Source organism: Gopherus flavomarginatus, chromosome 7 (genome assembly GCF_025201925.1).
Source record: "Gopherus flavomarginatus isolate rGopFla2 chromosome 7, rGopFla2.mat.asm, whole genome shotgun sequence".
Classification (NCBI taxonomy): domain Eukaryota; kingdom Metazoa; phylum Chordata; order Testudines; family Testudinidae; genus Gopherus; species Gopherus flavomarginatus.
In genome coordinates, this window is record NC_066623.1 from 29,945,693 (window position 1) to 29,961,936 (window position 16,244).

Sequence of the window (16,244 nt, forward strand, 5' to 3'; positions counted from 1 at the left end):
ATTTCATGTCTCTCTCTGACTCTGCTCAAGCAAAACTCTTGCAAGCAGAAGTGCTGGGAGTTTGGCCTCAAGCAAGTTTTTCTGCAAATGCAACTAGGCTTCAGAGAAGTCTGTTCAGTTCCAGATAATCCCCACTAGTGTCAAGTATAGTATGGGCTAACATAATAACTGTCAGGTTTCAGTCTCCACCTCCAGCTAGGAGCTGCTGGAGGCCAGCAGGATAAGAGCAGGCTGAACCGCAAATCCCTGACCAGGTGTTACTGCAATACTGTACTAGGCAGATTAGGGCATGGGGATATCTGAATTTATTACAAGAGACAGGGCTGAATACTACAGGAATATGAATATCCAGTATGTGAATGATGGTCGTTGCTGAAGAAAATGGGGACAATTTGGAAAGGATGCATCATAGTGATTTGCATGTTATAGGAACCACTATTAGCATTTAAATAAGATATTTCATGTGGAAAACAGCTGATTACACTCACTTAACATGCATAAGTTTTAAACATTTAAAGGAATAATAATAATACTTTGCATCTTTCATCTAAAGATCTCAAATAATGTACAGTATACATGCATACAACTCCACTGCAGATATGGAATAATTATAACCACTTACTCTAGGGAAACTAAGGCACAGAAAATTAAGCGACTTGTCTAAGGTGTATTAGTAAGCTGGCAACACAACTGGAGAAAGAAGTTCAATTACCAGGCTCTGCTCTCATCATTAAATTGCCCTCTCTCTTCATTCATGGAGTTCTCTATGTAAGGTCCAATCCTGAGGCCATGAGTTTTTTGTTTCAGTAAATGCAGTGTGCACCTCAGCCTTGGGTCCACAATGTAGAGAGGTGAAGTTTCAGTCTGGTGTACAGGGAAAGGCCGTCAGAATCACAAATAATGGGGACTACGCTCTAACCTGGAGCTCCAGTTCAAGAAGTTTGAACATGTTTACCACCAAAATGGTTGCTTAAAACCCAAATGCAAATACAAAGACAGGGAAAGACAAATTGCAAGTACCATGAACAGCTTTTATTAGATGCCTTTGATGCAGCTACTGATAAAATACATCATTCTCTAGTCTGATAACAAGGGTTATAGAAGAGATATGAAACTGTCCTTGAACACACAGGTGCTTATGTCTCCATTTTCAACATTTGTATCAGGGCTGCTGCCTTCTGATTGGATTGAATTACTGGGAGGCAGTGTCTGAAAGGATAAATTTGTGTTGGCAGATGGCTCATTGTCCTTCTTAAATAGTTCACCCTGTTTTTGGTTTGTACAGACCTATCTGGTGTTGTAGCAGCTAATTAAATCAGTTAAAAATCACAGGTGCCCAATGCAAAAGGAATTAAGGAACCAGGTTTAGTTATTAGGGTTTCCAGTGGGAAAGGAGTTCATGTTTCTACACTGTAGGAGGGGAAGTTTTTGTGATTTGGTGCTCTTAGAAACAAATATTCTTCAACCATCACCAAAAGCGGAGTGGGGAGAGTTGGGCAGGTAGAACTTCCATCAGTTTTCAAATGCACAAGAAACTGACATTATATATATATAAAATACAGGTACTAGTGCATGAAAATGTATATACACACATTACACAAACAAAATAGGAATCTTGAGTGCAGGGAAAGCTCTGTGCAATAGCCATTGTATACAGAGTAATCAAGGATTCCGACATTTCTTGAAGTGACAGTGAGCTACCACAGAGGCAGCAAAACCTAGTACTGGATCCTTTTTATTCCCCTAAAGACCAGTGCTGCTTTACAAAACAAACCGTAACTTAGTCGAAAGCTACCAGGCAGAAGAGCTCCAGTAACACAGAACTGACATATCCCACTGAAGAAGCACTCTGTGTAAGCTCAAAAGCCTGTCTCTTTCACCAACAAAAGTTGGCCCAATAAAAGATATTTCCTCACCCATTTTGTCTCTCTAATGTCCACTGTATCTTTAATTGAAAGTGAGCAGATGCTGCTGAGGAAGGAAAATCCCATCATGCTCTTGTATTGCTGCCACTGAAAATAACACAGCATCCCCCCTTTATGAGCATATTGGAGGAAGCTTACACTAAATCTCCTTCCTTGACACACTCGTAACCCTGTGAAGATGTTGCTGCTCCATCATCATCAGGTACCTGGCAGTAAAAGCTTGCACCACTGGGCTGGGAGAGGAAATGGGGGAGCTGCCTTGATGGAACAGTCCACAAGGAGAATACAATTTACCTTTGCAAATAATAGCATGAAGCAATAGGGAGGGAATAAAGGCAGAAGAAAGTACCAACTCAAGAAAAAAGGCTCCAGAAATTAATTACCATCTTGTTTAAAGTTTATTGTTTTACTTATCAAAGCCTGAGCCTATGCACTTCCGTCTAACCACGTATCTCCAAATGCTGTCCTGACATCACTCTTTGATACTGACATCTCAGACTTCACTGGGCAACTCATCTTTCCTCCCAAGCCCTTCCCACAACTCCATTATCTTCCCCTTTCACCCCAAGATGACTTCTGAGTCACCTCCAGAGTTCGCTTTTTACCCCCCTCTCTCCCATTCCAAATGACCATGCCTTTTCTCATTGAAATCCCTCCTGAAAAGACAGTTTTGTGAAATGTTGGAGAATCCAAAGGAAGAATAATCTGTACTGCTTTGGTGTTGGGCTTTGTGGACTTTCTGGGATGGAACTCCGTGACATGGAGCCCATTTCTTCCCCAGTTGCTATAATGCTAAGTACACCGAAGGTGAACTAATTGTGGATCTGATACTGAGATGGGCTGGGCACATGCATCTCCCACAGATTTCAACAGAGCTTGGCATCCTCCACACAGCTCAAGTTCAAGAACCATGCCAAATTAACTTTGGAATTTATTAAGGGGCTAACATAAATAAAATGAAAATACCAGTAGCTCTAGACGAGAAATTAATTTTGTAATCTCTGAGCAGAAAGGTATAAACTGTAGATTTACAACAGAAACTATCTTCCCATTCCTTCATTGAGCAACAAATGCAAGAATCAGATGAGAAGGATCCCTGAGTCGGCAAAGATAAATAGACTGATCACTAAGTATTCTCATCACAGCAGTGCTGATGCAGGACCGTCCCTGTGAAAAGAGATGCACTGCACACCTCTGTTTTTGCTTTAAATAAATAATGATCCCACATTTTACATCCCTGTCTGAAGACATGTTGTGGCACAGCCCAAGATAATGTCATAGTCCTCAAAAATAAAAAGTGGAAAAATTATATTTTTCTGTTGCATTCCAAGACAGAGGAACAGGTTAAGTTCTAATGCTGCCTCCTTGAATGCATTCTGAATCAGTTTACAAACAATGATTCTTTAAGATATCTGATAGAATAGTGATGCAAAATTTCCATTCATATTTTAAATGAGTAGAAGAATGCATAGTGAGCTGTGATTCCCATTGCCATTTGGAGCTTTTACTAACAAGGATAAGGACAAAAGCTCTCTTGAGTTTTTCAATAGTGTTAGTTTTCAACCAACGTAAAGCCGTGTTTTGGAGACTGCACACTGCATGTCCTCCTCCCCTGAAGCACACACCAGGAAAGCTCAAGGTATGCCTTCTCATGGGTGTTTGATATTATTGAATTGATAAGCAAGGCTGGAACAGATGGACTGAGAATATGATGGACTGAAGAAAGAACACAACAGAGGAATCCAGACAAAACATTACTCTCAAGACCATTAGGTGAATTGCTGTCTCTTCTCAACTCTGATCCTTCAAAAATTGTATCAGATGGTCTCAGCTTTTTTCCAATGGCCTGTATCACTGCATAACACATTTTGATTATTGCTTTGCCCTATTAATAGAGTAAAATAAAAATGGCAGATTGGGATAGATTTAGAGTAATTAACTTCTTCACAGTATTCTTTTATTTTGTAAATACACCCCTACCCTGATATAATGCGGTCCTAGGGAGCTAAAAAATCTCACAGCCTTATAGGGGAGACCAGATTTGGTCTGGTACAGCGTACCGGCAAGAGCCGGTATGCCGTGCTGGACTTGATCAGCTTCACTGGTGGTGATTTAAAGGGCCTGGTGCTCCAGCCGCTGCGGGGAGCCCCGGCCCTTTAAATCACCACTGGAGCTCCGGCAGTGGAGCTTGGGCGGGGATTTAAAGGGCCTGGGGCTTCCTGCAGTGGCTGGAGCCTCTGGCCCTTTAAATCACCGCTCGAGCCTGGCTGCCAGAGCCTTGGTGGGGATTTGAAGGGCCCAGTGCTCCAGCCATTGTGGGAGCCCCGGTCCCTTTAAATCACTGCCGGGGCTCTGGCAGTGGGGCTCGGGCAGGGATTTAAAGGGCCCAGGGCTCCCCACAGCGACTGGAGCCTCTGGCCATTTAAATCACTGCCTGAGCCCAGCTGCCAGAGCCCTGGCGGGGACTTAAAGGGCCCGGTGCTCCAGCTGCTGTGGGGAGCCCTGGTCCCTTTAAATCACTGCCAGAGCTCTAGCAGCGGGGCTTGGGTGGAGATTTAAAGGGCCTGGGGCTCCCCACTGCTTTACCGCGTTATATCCGAATTCGTGTTATATCGGGTTGCGTTATATCGGGGTAGAGGTGTATCCATGACTTCTCCATTCTCATTCCAAGTTTCTTTAAAGGCGAATATTGTTGACTAGTTACTATACTACAGGGATGGGCCTAAACCAAGTCCCTGGATCAAACACCCCATAATTTAATAATTTAAGATTTGGCTCTAAACTCATGACTTGAGCCTGCAACTCAAATTACTTAAAGGCTTTAAACCCTGCCTACAAGACTGACTGATTGCAAATGAAGTTATCCTTCTTTTATTTTATCAGTAAAGGGCAGTTTATCTGAGAATACCGTTTGCTGAGATACACAATGCAGCAATGTCTTGTTTTGGGCTGCTGCCATTCATTCTGATGCTACATCAGCTTATAGCGCCATCAATCTTTTACTGTTAGTACAATTAATCATGCTGTTTTTTCAGGGGGTGGGGAGGGAGAGGACAAAAATGATAGTAATTTTTATAGGAAACACTGAAAAGTATTTCATCAATGACAGTCATTTTTCTTCTCAATACATAGCAACAGATTTTCTTACACTGAAATTCTGCCTGTTCCTATAGCATGTCACAAGTACAGTAAATCTGAAACCTATGCTACTAGTACAACACACACATGAATGGAGTCTGCTAAATTAAGCTGCATAAGGCGATATCCCTTTGTTGACATCTGGTCTGGAAGATGAAAAAGAGCTAACAGTACAGTTTATGAGGTGGTGGGGATGAGGAAGAGCTGTATATACTACTTTTCAGATTATTTTCATCATCATCAACTAATTACACATACAGTAAATAAAAAAATCTGTGGGTCAGTTTTGATTCCTTCCTTCCTAGAGGACAAAAATCCACTGACTGCAATGGCAGCTTTGCTTGAATGAATAAAAATTAAGGTAAGAGCTTCTGGGCTGGATCTGCAGAAATTAGTTATGGATGGTAAAGCCCTGCTAATTCATATGGTCTATTTCCTCCTGTTCCCCTTCGGGGGCACAACTGTTCCTTGCAGTTTATGTAGGACTTAATCCACCACAAGGTTCTTTTCTCTCTCTCTCCCCTGTGTCTCCCTCACCCCTTCTCCTCTCCCGCACTTTTTTTTTTTTTTGTGTGCTTAGTACTTACTCAGGCAAAGCTCCCATTCAAGCCAGGATTTGGCCCAATGTACATCCAGGTTTCCGCCCTTTCCAAATACTCCATTTGGCATATGACTTCATCTGTATCTCCACTGGTTTTCATAGACATTTTATAACCCAGCATTCTTTAAAAATTAAATGTCAAGGATTTTTTAAAAAAAGACAAGCTACAGACTGGGCTCTTTTTTAATCCATAAGGTAATTGGTTTTCTGGAGGACTAACTGAATTTCCCAAATTTAATTTTAAAAGATGCTCCACAGTATCCATTATAGCAAACACTGTCCTGCAGATTTGATTAGCAGGCTCTCTGGACCTGCTTATTTCTGAATTCAAAGTGCAGTACAGCCTGGATAAATGAATTACCTGAGCAGCGGAACTTCTTGCTCTTGATCTGGCTGATTCGTTTGTTGGCAAGGCGACGTGGACTGCTGCATCGAGCGCCGCTGGTTTCTATCGGATTATCCTGCAGGTAATCAGCCAGCCACTTCAAATGGCAGTCACACACAAATGGATTCTGAGCTAAATGTCTGCAAGAGGGATGGGATGTTTAATCAGAAATGACCTGTGACTCTGTACTCCATCATTGTTTTTCACAAACGCAAACCTGAAGAGTAGAGTAATTGAATAAGCTCCCAAAAACTCAGGCCTGGCGGAAGCCACATGGAGCTGCACATGAATGGGAAAATTCTGTGAGCTATCGTATTTCGTAGCTCATTAAGCCTGCTGCAAGTCCTTCATGGAGGAAGCAAAAATTAATACAGCAAAGCCTGATTTAAAGAATACAGCTCTTCTGTCTCCAGTGTTTTCACTTGGAAGCCTGACATGATGCACTGTAATAGAAACACATCTTTCTAGAAACACCTGATTTGAGAGAACATTTTGTGCCCTGGTTTCAAAAGATGGTTTATTGACAAGCTCAGCTTCCTAGGGATAAAAATCTGGATAAGTAAAGGAGAGCACCTTGGATCAGTGGGTAAAGCCACAAATGAGCTGGAGGCCTTCACTCAAGAGCGAAATTAATGTTGAATATCCTGTTCAGGGCTAATAGAGTTTTTCTGCATTGATTTCTCCTAGATCTGAAATTTTAACTTTTCAGAACAGACAGCTGATGCAAACTAGGGCCCGACTAATATAATTCAGCAAACGCCCATGTGAAATACACCAGTCTAGTTGGCAAGGTATTTCACCGGACATTCAAATTGGGGTGATAAAGTCCCTCTGGATTGTCTACAAATATTTCAGGTAGAGGCTTCTTCTGCTCTGCTTAGGCTCCCAGAAGTTAAGGCAAAACTTATTTCTGCAGTTGTTTTGGTCCTCTTTGTTGGGCTCAGTGAGGTATTAAATAAAGAAAGTTTGTCAGGACTCTCTCTGAGCCTGCTCCCATAGAAATCAATGACAAAACTCCCACTGACTTCAAAAGGGAGCAGGATGCGGACCTCAATCATGAAATGTCCATTTGTTGCAGAACTGGATGTGGAAAGATGTTAACTTGTATTTATGAGCAGAGATATAAGGACATATTTCCAGAGAGTTATGGTCCTACTAGTATTTAGGCACATTTTTTCTCTCCAGCTCATGTTCCATTCACACTAAATATATTTTGTTTCCTTGTTCCAGGTATGTTTAGAGGTTGTGGCTTAATATAATGAAAATAACATGCCACCCGGTTGTGGTGGCAGCACCCGAGAGAGAGGAGTCAAATGAATGTAAAGAGTGGGGGAAAAAATGTTCCTTACAGAGGTTACCCAAAGAGGCTAAACATTGTTGCTGCGTTGAGCCTGTAAAGTAAAGTCACTCCAGTACTAGAAGGTCCAAATACCAAATCAACAGTATGTGATGGCTGGGATGGGCTGTGCTCCATGCTTTAAAAAAAGGTAGAAACTGGAAATCAGCTACAACATCAAACTGCCCATGGAGAAGTGTCTCAATGAGAAGCAATGAGGAAAGCTTGATGTACACTCGAAGTAATGGTCCCAAGCTCTGTCTAGAAAAAATATGGAACCCAAGAAGTAACTTTTATAGCTTACCATTTTAAAAATATCATTTCACTTGGTTTGTTGAATTCGTGCACATCTAGCATTTGCAACAGAGTGATATTAGGAAACTTTTAGCTTTATCTGAAACTAACTCTGGGTTTACGCATAGATGTAAGTTTTATATATATACACACACAAACCAGAGCCATTTATACATCACAGAAATATTTATTATAATGTCTGCTTGGACTGGTGCACCAGGTGCTGGCCAAATATTTGTGGCAAATTATCTTCATGATCCCAGCCTCTGGAGCTTGCTTTTTGCTAAAAATAACAATTGTGCATTTTCTTTTAGGTGAGCAAACATACACAAAATTTATTTACACAGTGCACTGCCTGTCTTGCAGTGTGTGCATATACACACACACAAAGTTTTAGACCCCTTTTTAATGAGTTTGCCAGTCAGACTCTGGGAGAGGAGTATTATTCTTTCTTTGGAAGTTCTCCCAGCTTTATGATGAAAAATCTTACCCTGTAAAATATCAGTTATGGTGTGTACTTATGTATCCAAGAAAAATAAGGGGTTTCTGACCACTCTCCTAGTCCTAATGCTTTAATATCGTCTCACACTAAGACTCAGAAAAAAACACAAAAGATCCATTTTTTTTAAATTAATATTTTTACCTGGACCAAATGAATAACAACTTACAGTGATACACATTTACCCCACATGCCTAGAATGTCAATTAAAATGTAGCTTCAAGTCTTATGAACCATGTAGCAGGTCTCAATGTCCAGTAGGGATAAATAATGAATATATATGCTCACAGAAAACCATTATGGACATATTCTTAAATATATCTGAAGTCTGCTGTACATATACCCTACATAGAGTCAAATGTACATGCCCAGTATCATCTCTATTTAAAACCACTGAATGTCCCCAAATGAAATATTTATATTCATTAATAAATTTATTATATTTATAAGACCCCTGGAAAAGAGGCAGAACCTTGTAGAATTGGCAGTGCTGAATTTATTCTATATTTTTCTTTCATGTTTTTATTTCATTTCTGCCAAAAAAACCCAAGCTACTGGCCTTGGGTATCTTCAATATTGTCTTAATACCAGATGCAAAGGCAGTGTAAAGATAGGGAACATCTTTGGGGAAAAAGGAAGAGCTGTGAGTTGTAGTGTGTCTGCGTACTCACAGAGTCTGAATCGATTGGAGAGGTGCAAAGAGCCCCTTGCTGATGGTCTGCAGTTTGTTGTCATAAAGAGATAGCAGGTTCAGATTATGCAGATCTTGAAACGTGTTTACCCTGAGGCAGTTGATCTTATTGGCATTGAGAAGCCTGAAAGCAGAAGAAAGGTTTATAATTCACTAACATTGTAATTACCAGATAAAGAGAGACTGAACTTTTGGGTTAACTTAAAAAAAATGAAAACACTCAAACCAAATCATTCTACATTAAAGGTCCTTGGTCTGCCTATTACCTTAAAAGCAAAAAACCCTACAGTCACCATTAGAGCTATCAAACTGAGGGACATATACAGACACGGGTATAACAGAGCTAGATAAGCAAAAAAAAAAAAAAAAAGGTCCTGCAAATATATTTTTGTGCACATAATTTGTACAAGGTAATTCCAGAGGAATATTGCATATGGTTCATGGAGAGACCTTTCACCTTAATAATGGTTATATAATTTACACAAAGAGATGGTCAAATAGTTGCCTTCCCCCACATAGTGGCTATTGTATGGAAGTCCACTGTAAGAGGCAGACAGGGCACTTCTTTTAACCCCCAGTCAGCAGGTGCTTGAACCCAGCATGAAGCTGCTGAAGTTCTGACCACTTCATTGCAGTTGTTGTGGCTAGTTAGTTCTATCAGAGAACCGAAGAAGAGAGAGAGTCTCCTAAGGGACAGGTAACTAGGTAGGCAGTAGGTTCTGGAACAAAAAGCTCCCTTTACAGTTATGCCTGTTACAGGTTGAGTTACTAATAAAGCCAAACCCAGGAATGGAGTAAATTTGAACACTTCACTCAGGGCACGCTTACATGCGGGACACAGACTGGCAGTTCACCGTACATAATTGCATACAAAGTATTATTATAGGAGAATATTCCATTTAGCTTCCTTAGACCCTGAGCTATTTAATGCTGGCTTGCAATGATATGCAGAGATAGACCCTTTACATTCAGTGTAGTCCATAGGGATCACAAGCAACATGGTTTCTATGATGACCATAAAGAGATAAGAAACATCAAAGTCAATCACACTTCTCTATTACCTTGTACATCCCATCAATCTATGTTCTGTCTATGGGCTCTAAACTCCAAGGGATTATCTATATGTGTGTATTGTACAGTGCCAAGCATATAATCATTGCCAAACAAGTACATTAGTAACATAATAAATAAATGTTGTGTGAGTCTTATTTAAGTCTCATTGCTTCTAGTTTCACAGCTTATCCACCAGCATTAACTAATTGGAATGATCATTCTGGGGCCAGGCAGTAGCTTTAAGCTACTGGCCACATTAGTGCAGAGGGGTGAGAGAGGCCATGTAGCAGTGGGAGCTTCAGGAAGAATTCTGATCAGCTCAGAGAGGATTTCTCCAGAGGCTTTGGGGAATGCACATCAGAATGGAAGTTTCACAACCCTTATGAGGTGCAGGTTCACCCACCCCTTTGAGAGAATTTTACAAACAAGCATAGTGCCTGCCTTCTCCACTTCAGTTATGTCAGTCTCCTGTGCAGGTGTGCAAGGGGGATAGTACAGAAGAAGGCACTTCAGTGCCTCTCCCACCTTACACATCTGCACAGAAGACCCATAATAATCCAAATTTAGTCCATTCATCCAGAAAACCAATACAAAATGGATAGCACCAAGGAAAGCTTCCCCCACCACCCAGTCATGGTCACATCAACTCTGACATGTATGGATAATCTTCATCAGTAATAAGGGAGTGATGTCTTCATTGCCCATTCAGGCACAACTTTAAAGTACTACCAACCTGAGCCATACTCAAGACTGTGGCCTACACATGCAAGACCTCACACCAATCTAGCCATCTTCTTTTCTGTATTCTACTGTACTTTCTGAAGTGGCTTATGTTTCTTCAGGACCTCTGAAGTGTTTTGGCCTAAAGCTTTTCCCCAGAGTTGTTTACCTAAAGAATTCTACAGCATTTTATTTTTTGAAGGGATGTCTACCTTTGTTGAAATGATTCAGTAAATCTGTCATCAAACCTATATGAAACTGACCTCTCCATTTAACTTCAGTGATCCACCAAAGTTATCCACAAAATCTTTAACTATCTTTGAGCTTTCTGAAACTGACCATGGACTTTCTAAAAAGGAAATCTTATTCTAGTTGGTAAGACTGAAACAGTAAGTGTGAAAGTCTGTTGCAATGGGACCTGAATCTGATTGCTGCTTCTGTATGCTGCCTCAATAATAGTAATAGGGCTGTGTTTGCGGGGTGAAAGGTATCTTTGCTTCCTGAGCAAACTAGTATGAAATCTTAAATAACACAGGAGTACTCTCTCCTGCACTAGCTTGCACCTCTAGCCCTAAGGACAATAGGGGACATTCTGTCAGGTAGAAGCACATGCCAGCTAGGGTCATGTCTTGCTGCTCCCTTTCTCCAACAAAGCATGCCACGCAGAGCTTTCTTAGTGCTATCCTACCCTTCAATTACAAGAAGTCTTTCATACAAATTAAGGCCACCACTATTCTGTATTTCACATTTTATTTGTGGGGTGCCACAGATATTGCATCAAAGTGTTACACTAGTTGTGCTAGTAAATACTCAGTTGTAATACTTGGAAACAGAGGGTCCTTTTCTCAAGGATTTACAGTGCATAGATCTTTGATGTAATAATGTGTCAGAATACAGCTTCACTGCTTAACCAAGGGGAAAAATCAATATTAATTCACCTGGATTTTCTTCATGATGCCATGCAGCAGGCTACTAGCCTATGATGGGCTAAGGTCCAACAGAGGGCAATGAGGGATAAATGTGGGCAGCTCTTGCTTGAAGAAACAGCTTACCAGCATTTTACAGAACTGAAACCTTTGTCTCAAATACGGGGCTTACAAAAGCACCCTGCCCCCTGAGCAGCTTAAAATTCTGTGACTGGTGATTATGTGGCATGTAACCCAAAATCTTATTGACTCTAACTGTACTACAGAGTAATTTTCACATTAGGACACTTGAATAATTCCTCCAGTGTATTAGGCATGCTGACGCTTTGCTTCAACAGCAGGCACCCAGATCATCAGTTAATGACTTGTTCTTATGATTTTCACTGTGTCCAAGACAAAGTAATCACCATTATCTCTGAGTTCTCATGCAGTACATGTCTCTCTCTCAAACTGATACTTCCTCTCTTTATGAAACACAGGTCAACACATTATAGAAGGCAGCATAAAAAGAGCATAGGTTTTGAGGTGTTCCCCCAAACAGGCACTTATGACCCCTTCAGCTATCACCTCTCTTCTTATCTACTATCCCCACTTGCTATTTCTCTCTTTTAATGTAACATTCACTAACTGCTGTGTTTCAAGAGGACTGTTCCATGATCATATTAAAAACACATTGTAGTACTGATCACAGTGCTCTGAACCATCCTCCAGCTGTCACTTGCTCAGAGTTGGATGATTTGTTTCAGACCCAGACACGTGTACTGACGCACCAATGTTGGATGAAGTAAAGCGCACCATCTGCAAACTGAAAAACAAAGCACAGCCAGCGCTGATGGCATTCCCTCAGAGCAGCTAAAATGCGCTATTGGCCCTGAGTGGAATCACTTCTGGCTGTCTTTTGCCTGGTGTGGAAAACTGGAACTGCCAATCGCCTGGAAGGACAGTAATGTAATCTCACTTTATAAGGGTAAAGGACTGTGCAGTGAATGTAAGAGCGACAAGACCATCACCTTGTTGTCCATGGTAGGGAAGATGTTTGTGCATGTTCTGCTGGTGTGTTTGGAGCCCCTGTTGCATCAGAAGCGTTGCCCCCAACAGTCAGGCTTTACGAGGAACAGGTCCATGTTAGACGCCATTTTGGCCCTCCGCTTGCTGTCAGAGATACATCATGAGTTCAAGCAGCCCCTGCATGTGGCGTATGTCAATCTTAAAGTTCTGTTTGATTCAGCTGACTGAGTCATGTTCTGGAGGGCTTTAAAGGGCATAGGTGCCTCAACCAGTTGGTGATCTCTTGCTCTCAGACCTTGATTATGTGGATGATATCGTTCTTCTAGTATAGAGCCCCAACAGGTTTTGCAGGGCGCTCGAGCAAATGAAGGAGAAGTCAGCTAAGGTTGGCCCCCATGTTTCGTGGTCAAAGACAAAGCTGCAAAATCTAGGGATCAGGTCCTCCTACGACCTCAATCTCTTTGACTAATAAAACTGTCAAAGAAGTCTCCAGCTTTTGCTTTTTGGAATCTGTACTCAACAGTTCCTCATATGGGGGTTCTTCACCAGACTGGCATCACAGCATCTGCCATGGGTCTTTTACAATGAATATGGAATCAACATCATCTCAGCACAACCACCAGGTTCAGGATCTATTTCAGCTGTATCCTCTCCGTACTGCTGCATGGTTGCAAAACATGGACACTATGGTACTCAGACTGGGCAAAGCTGGAGACTTTCCATATTGTACATTGGGCAAATGCCAAAATTGTACATTGGGCATAAAGTGGAACAACTTCATTTTTAATGCAGATGTTTACAGTTGCTCCGATCTACAGATTGCTGGGGCCACTGTCCACAGACAGCATCTTACACTTTTCGGACATGTCACAAAAATGCCACAAGACATTCCAGCAAATGCCGGTCTCCAGGTGGCTTGTAACATCCGGGATAAAATTCCACCAACTGAGGATGGAGGAGACCCGGAGGCAAATCCCCTGTTACATGGGTGTGTCAAGTCTGTTCCGAGGTTGGACTCTTGGCCTGTCTAGCCCTTGCTACCACATAGGAAAGGACCAAATGGTGAACAATCACTACGGCCAACCATTTAGCTAAGTGTTAAAGAAGAAAAAGTAGTACTGATGCCATATGATATTACAGCGGCACATGCAAATCCCTTCCCTTTGGGTTTGGAGAATAGATTTGACTTCACATCCAAATTGGGAATCTTCTCCATTGTGCCTCCTTTTCTGATATTCCTCCAGCTCCCTCTGCATCTCTCCAACAACCCTTTAACATCCCCAGTAGCTGTTGCCAGTGATTTATGGTGCTGCTTTTGATACTCTTTTAACCACTATCCAGAACTGTAACCCCACATTATAATGCAATCTCTCTCTCATTTCCATTTCCAACCCCATACTGATCACATCAACAGGATCTCTGACTTCAGCTCTGGATTTGAGTATCTGAAGGGATATTTTTTATTTGAAGGCAAAACATTACTTAAATCTTCACACATGCCTGTGCAGGGCTGTGCACCACAGTTTGAATTAGAATCAGCTTCCAGCACTATACAACTGAAGGTAGCATTTTCTGATATTCTGCACCACTAGCTCTGTTTTTAATGACTGAAATTATTATCTCACATTAATGTGTGCAGATATAAACCATGCCCTTCAGTTCAAACCATGTACTATGGCAACAGCAGCAGAAGAGGCACTGAACACAAGACACAACAGTGGCAGCACTGGGAACAAACTATTTTAGAGTAAGTACTCCCAACGCTTGGAATAAAATAAACCACTTCCTGTGAACCACACTCTGTGAGAGGAGTGGTTGCTCAGTAGTGTGCACCCAACCCACCAATCCAGGAAAGAATTTAACAGAGAGAGAGAGATACAGCAGAACTTCTACACCTAAGGCCTGGTCTACACTACACTTTTAAACCGAATTTAGCAGCGTTAAACTGATTTAACTCTGCACCCGTCCATACAAGAAGGCCCTTTATATTGATATAAAGGGCTCTTTAAACCAGTTTCTGTACTCCTCCCCGATAAGAGGAGTAGCGCTGAAATCGGTATGGCCATGTCGCATTAGGGTTAGTGTGGCTGCAAATCAATAGTATTGGCCTCCAGGCGGTATCCCACAGTGCACCATTGTGACCGCTCTGGAAAGCAATCTGAACTCGGATGCACTGGCCAGGCAGACAGGAAAGCCCCACGAACTTTTGAATTTCATTTCCTGTTTGCCCAGCGTGGAGCTCTGATCAGCACGGGTGGCGATGCAGTCCCAAATCCAAAAAGAGCTCCAGCATGGACCGTACGGGAGATACTGGATCTGATCACTGTATGGGGAGACAAATCTGTTCTATCAGAACTCCATTACAGAAGACGAAATGACAAAGCATTTGAAAAAAATCTCCAGGCTATGACACAGAGTCCACAGCACAGTGCTGTGTGACAAGTGTAACGGAAAGCCAAAGAATCAAATGGACGCTCATGGAGGGAGGGAGGGAGGGGGTACCGAGGACTCCAGCTATCCCACAGTCCCCGCAGTCTCCGAAAAGTATTTGCATTCTTGGCTGAGCTCCCAATGCCTGTAGGGTCAAACACATTGTCCGGGGTGGTTCAGGGTATATCTCATCAATTTACCCCCCCGCCCCCCCCGTGAAAAAAAGGGGAAAAAAATCATTTCTTGACTTTTTTCAATGTCACTGTATGTCTACTGCATGCTGCTGGTAGACACGGTGCTGCAGCACTGAACAGCAGCATCCTCTCCCCTTCCTTCCCCGGTGGCAGATGGTACAGTGCAGAAGGACTGGTAGCCGTCCTCGTCATCATCCCGTGAGTGCTCCTGGCTGGCCTCAAGTGAGGTCGGCTGGGGGCGCCTGGGTAAAAATAGGAGTGACTCCCGGTCATTCCCAGCAGATGGGACAGAATGGCTGGTAACCGTCTTCATCATAGCAACTGGGGGCTGAGCTCCATCAGCCTCCCCCTTTCACGTGTAAAGAAAAGATTCTGTACTGCCTGGACTATCATAGCAGCGGGATGCTGGGCTCCTCTCCCCGCCCCACCGTTTAATGTCCTGCCTGGACTATCATAGCAGCTGGAGGCTGCTGCCCCCTCATTTTATCTCACTAAAAAGTCAGTGTTTCTTATTCCTGCATTCTTTATTACTTCATCACACAAATGGGGGGACACTGCAATGGTAGCCCAGGAGGGTTGGGGGAAGAGGGAAGCAACGGGTGGGGTTGTTGCAGGGGCACCCCCCGTGAATGGCATGTAGCTCATCATTTCTGCGGGATCTGACATGGAGCGGCTGTGCTCTCTGGTACACTGGTTGTCTAGTACACGTGCCCCATATTCTTGGCAGCAATTGACTCTATTTTTAGATACAACATAAAGGAGGGAATGACTGGGGAGTCAGTCCCGTTTTTGTCTTTGTGCCCCCGGCCGACCTCAGCGAAGGCCATCCAGGAGCACCCATGATAGCAGCAGATGCTACAGAATGACTGATAACTGTCATCTCATTGCCAATTTACAATGGCATAGCAGACGGTACAGAACAACTGATAACCGTCTCTGCTATCTTGCAAAGGCAAATGAATGCTGCTGTGTAGCGCCGCAGTACCGCCTCTGTCAGCGGCATCCAGTACACATACAGTGACAAAAGGCAAAACAGGCTCCATG

General features: G+C 42.5%; 1 protein-coding gene across 1 annotated transcript in view; it reads right to left on the reverse strand.

Annotated features, from left to right (window-relative positions):
* SLIT3 (slit guidance ligand 3) overlaps positions 1-16,244 on the reverse strand; it is a 789,390-nt gene that overhangs the window by 202,045 nt on the left and 571,101 nt on the right. Inside the window, exons 13-14 of the mRNA XM_050962519.1 lie at positions 8,850-8,993; positions 6,026-6,189 (exon numbers count right to left, since the gene is read on the reverse strand). Coding sequence (XP_050818476.1) covers positions 6,026-6,189; positions 8,850-8,993 — 308 coding nt within the window. The remainder of the gene's footprint in view (positions 1-6,025; positions 6,190-8,849; positions 8,994-16,244) is intronic.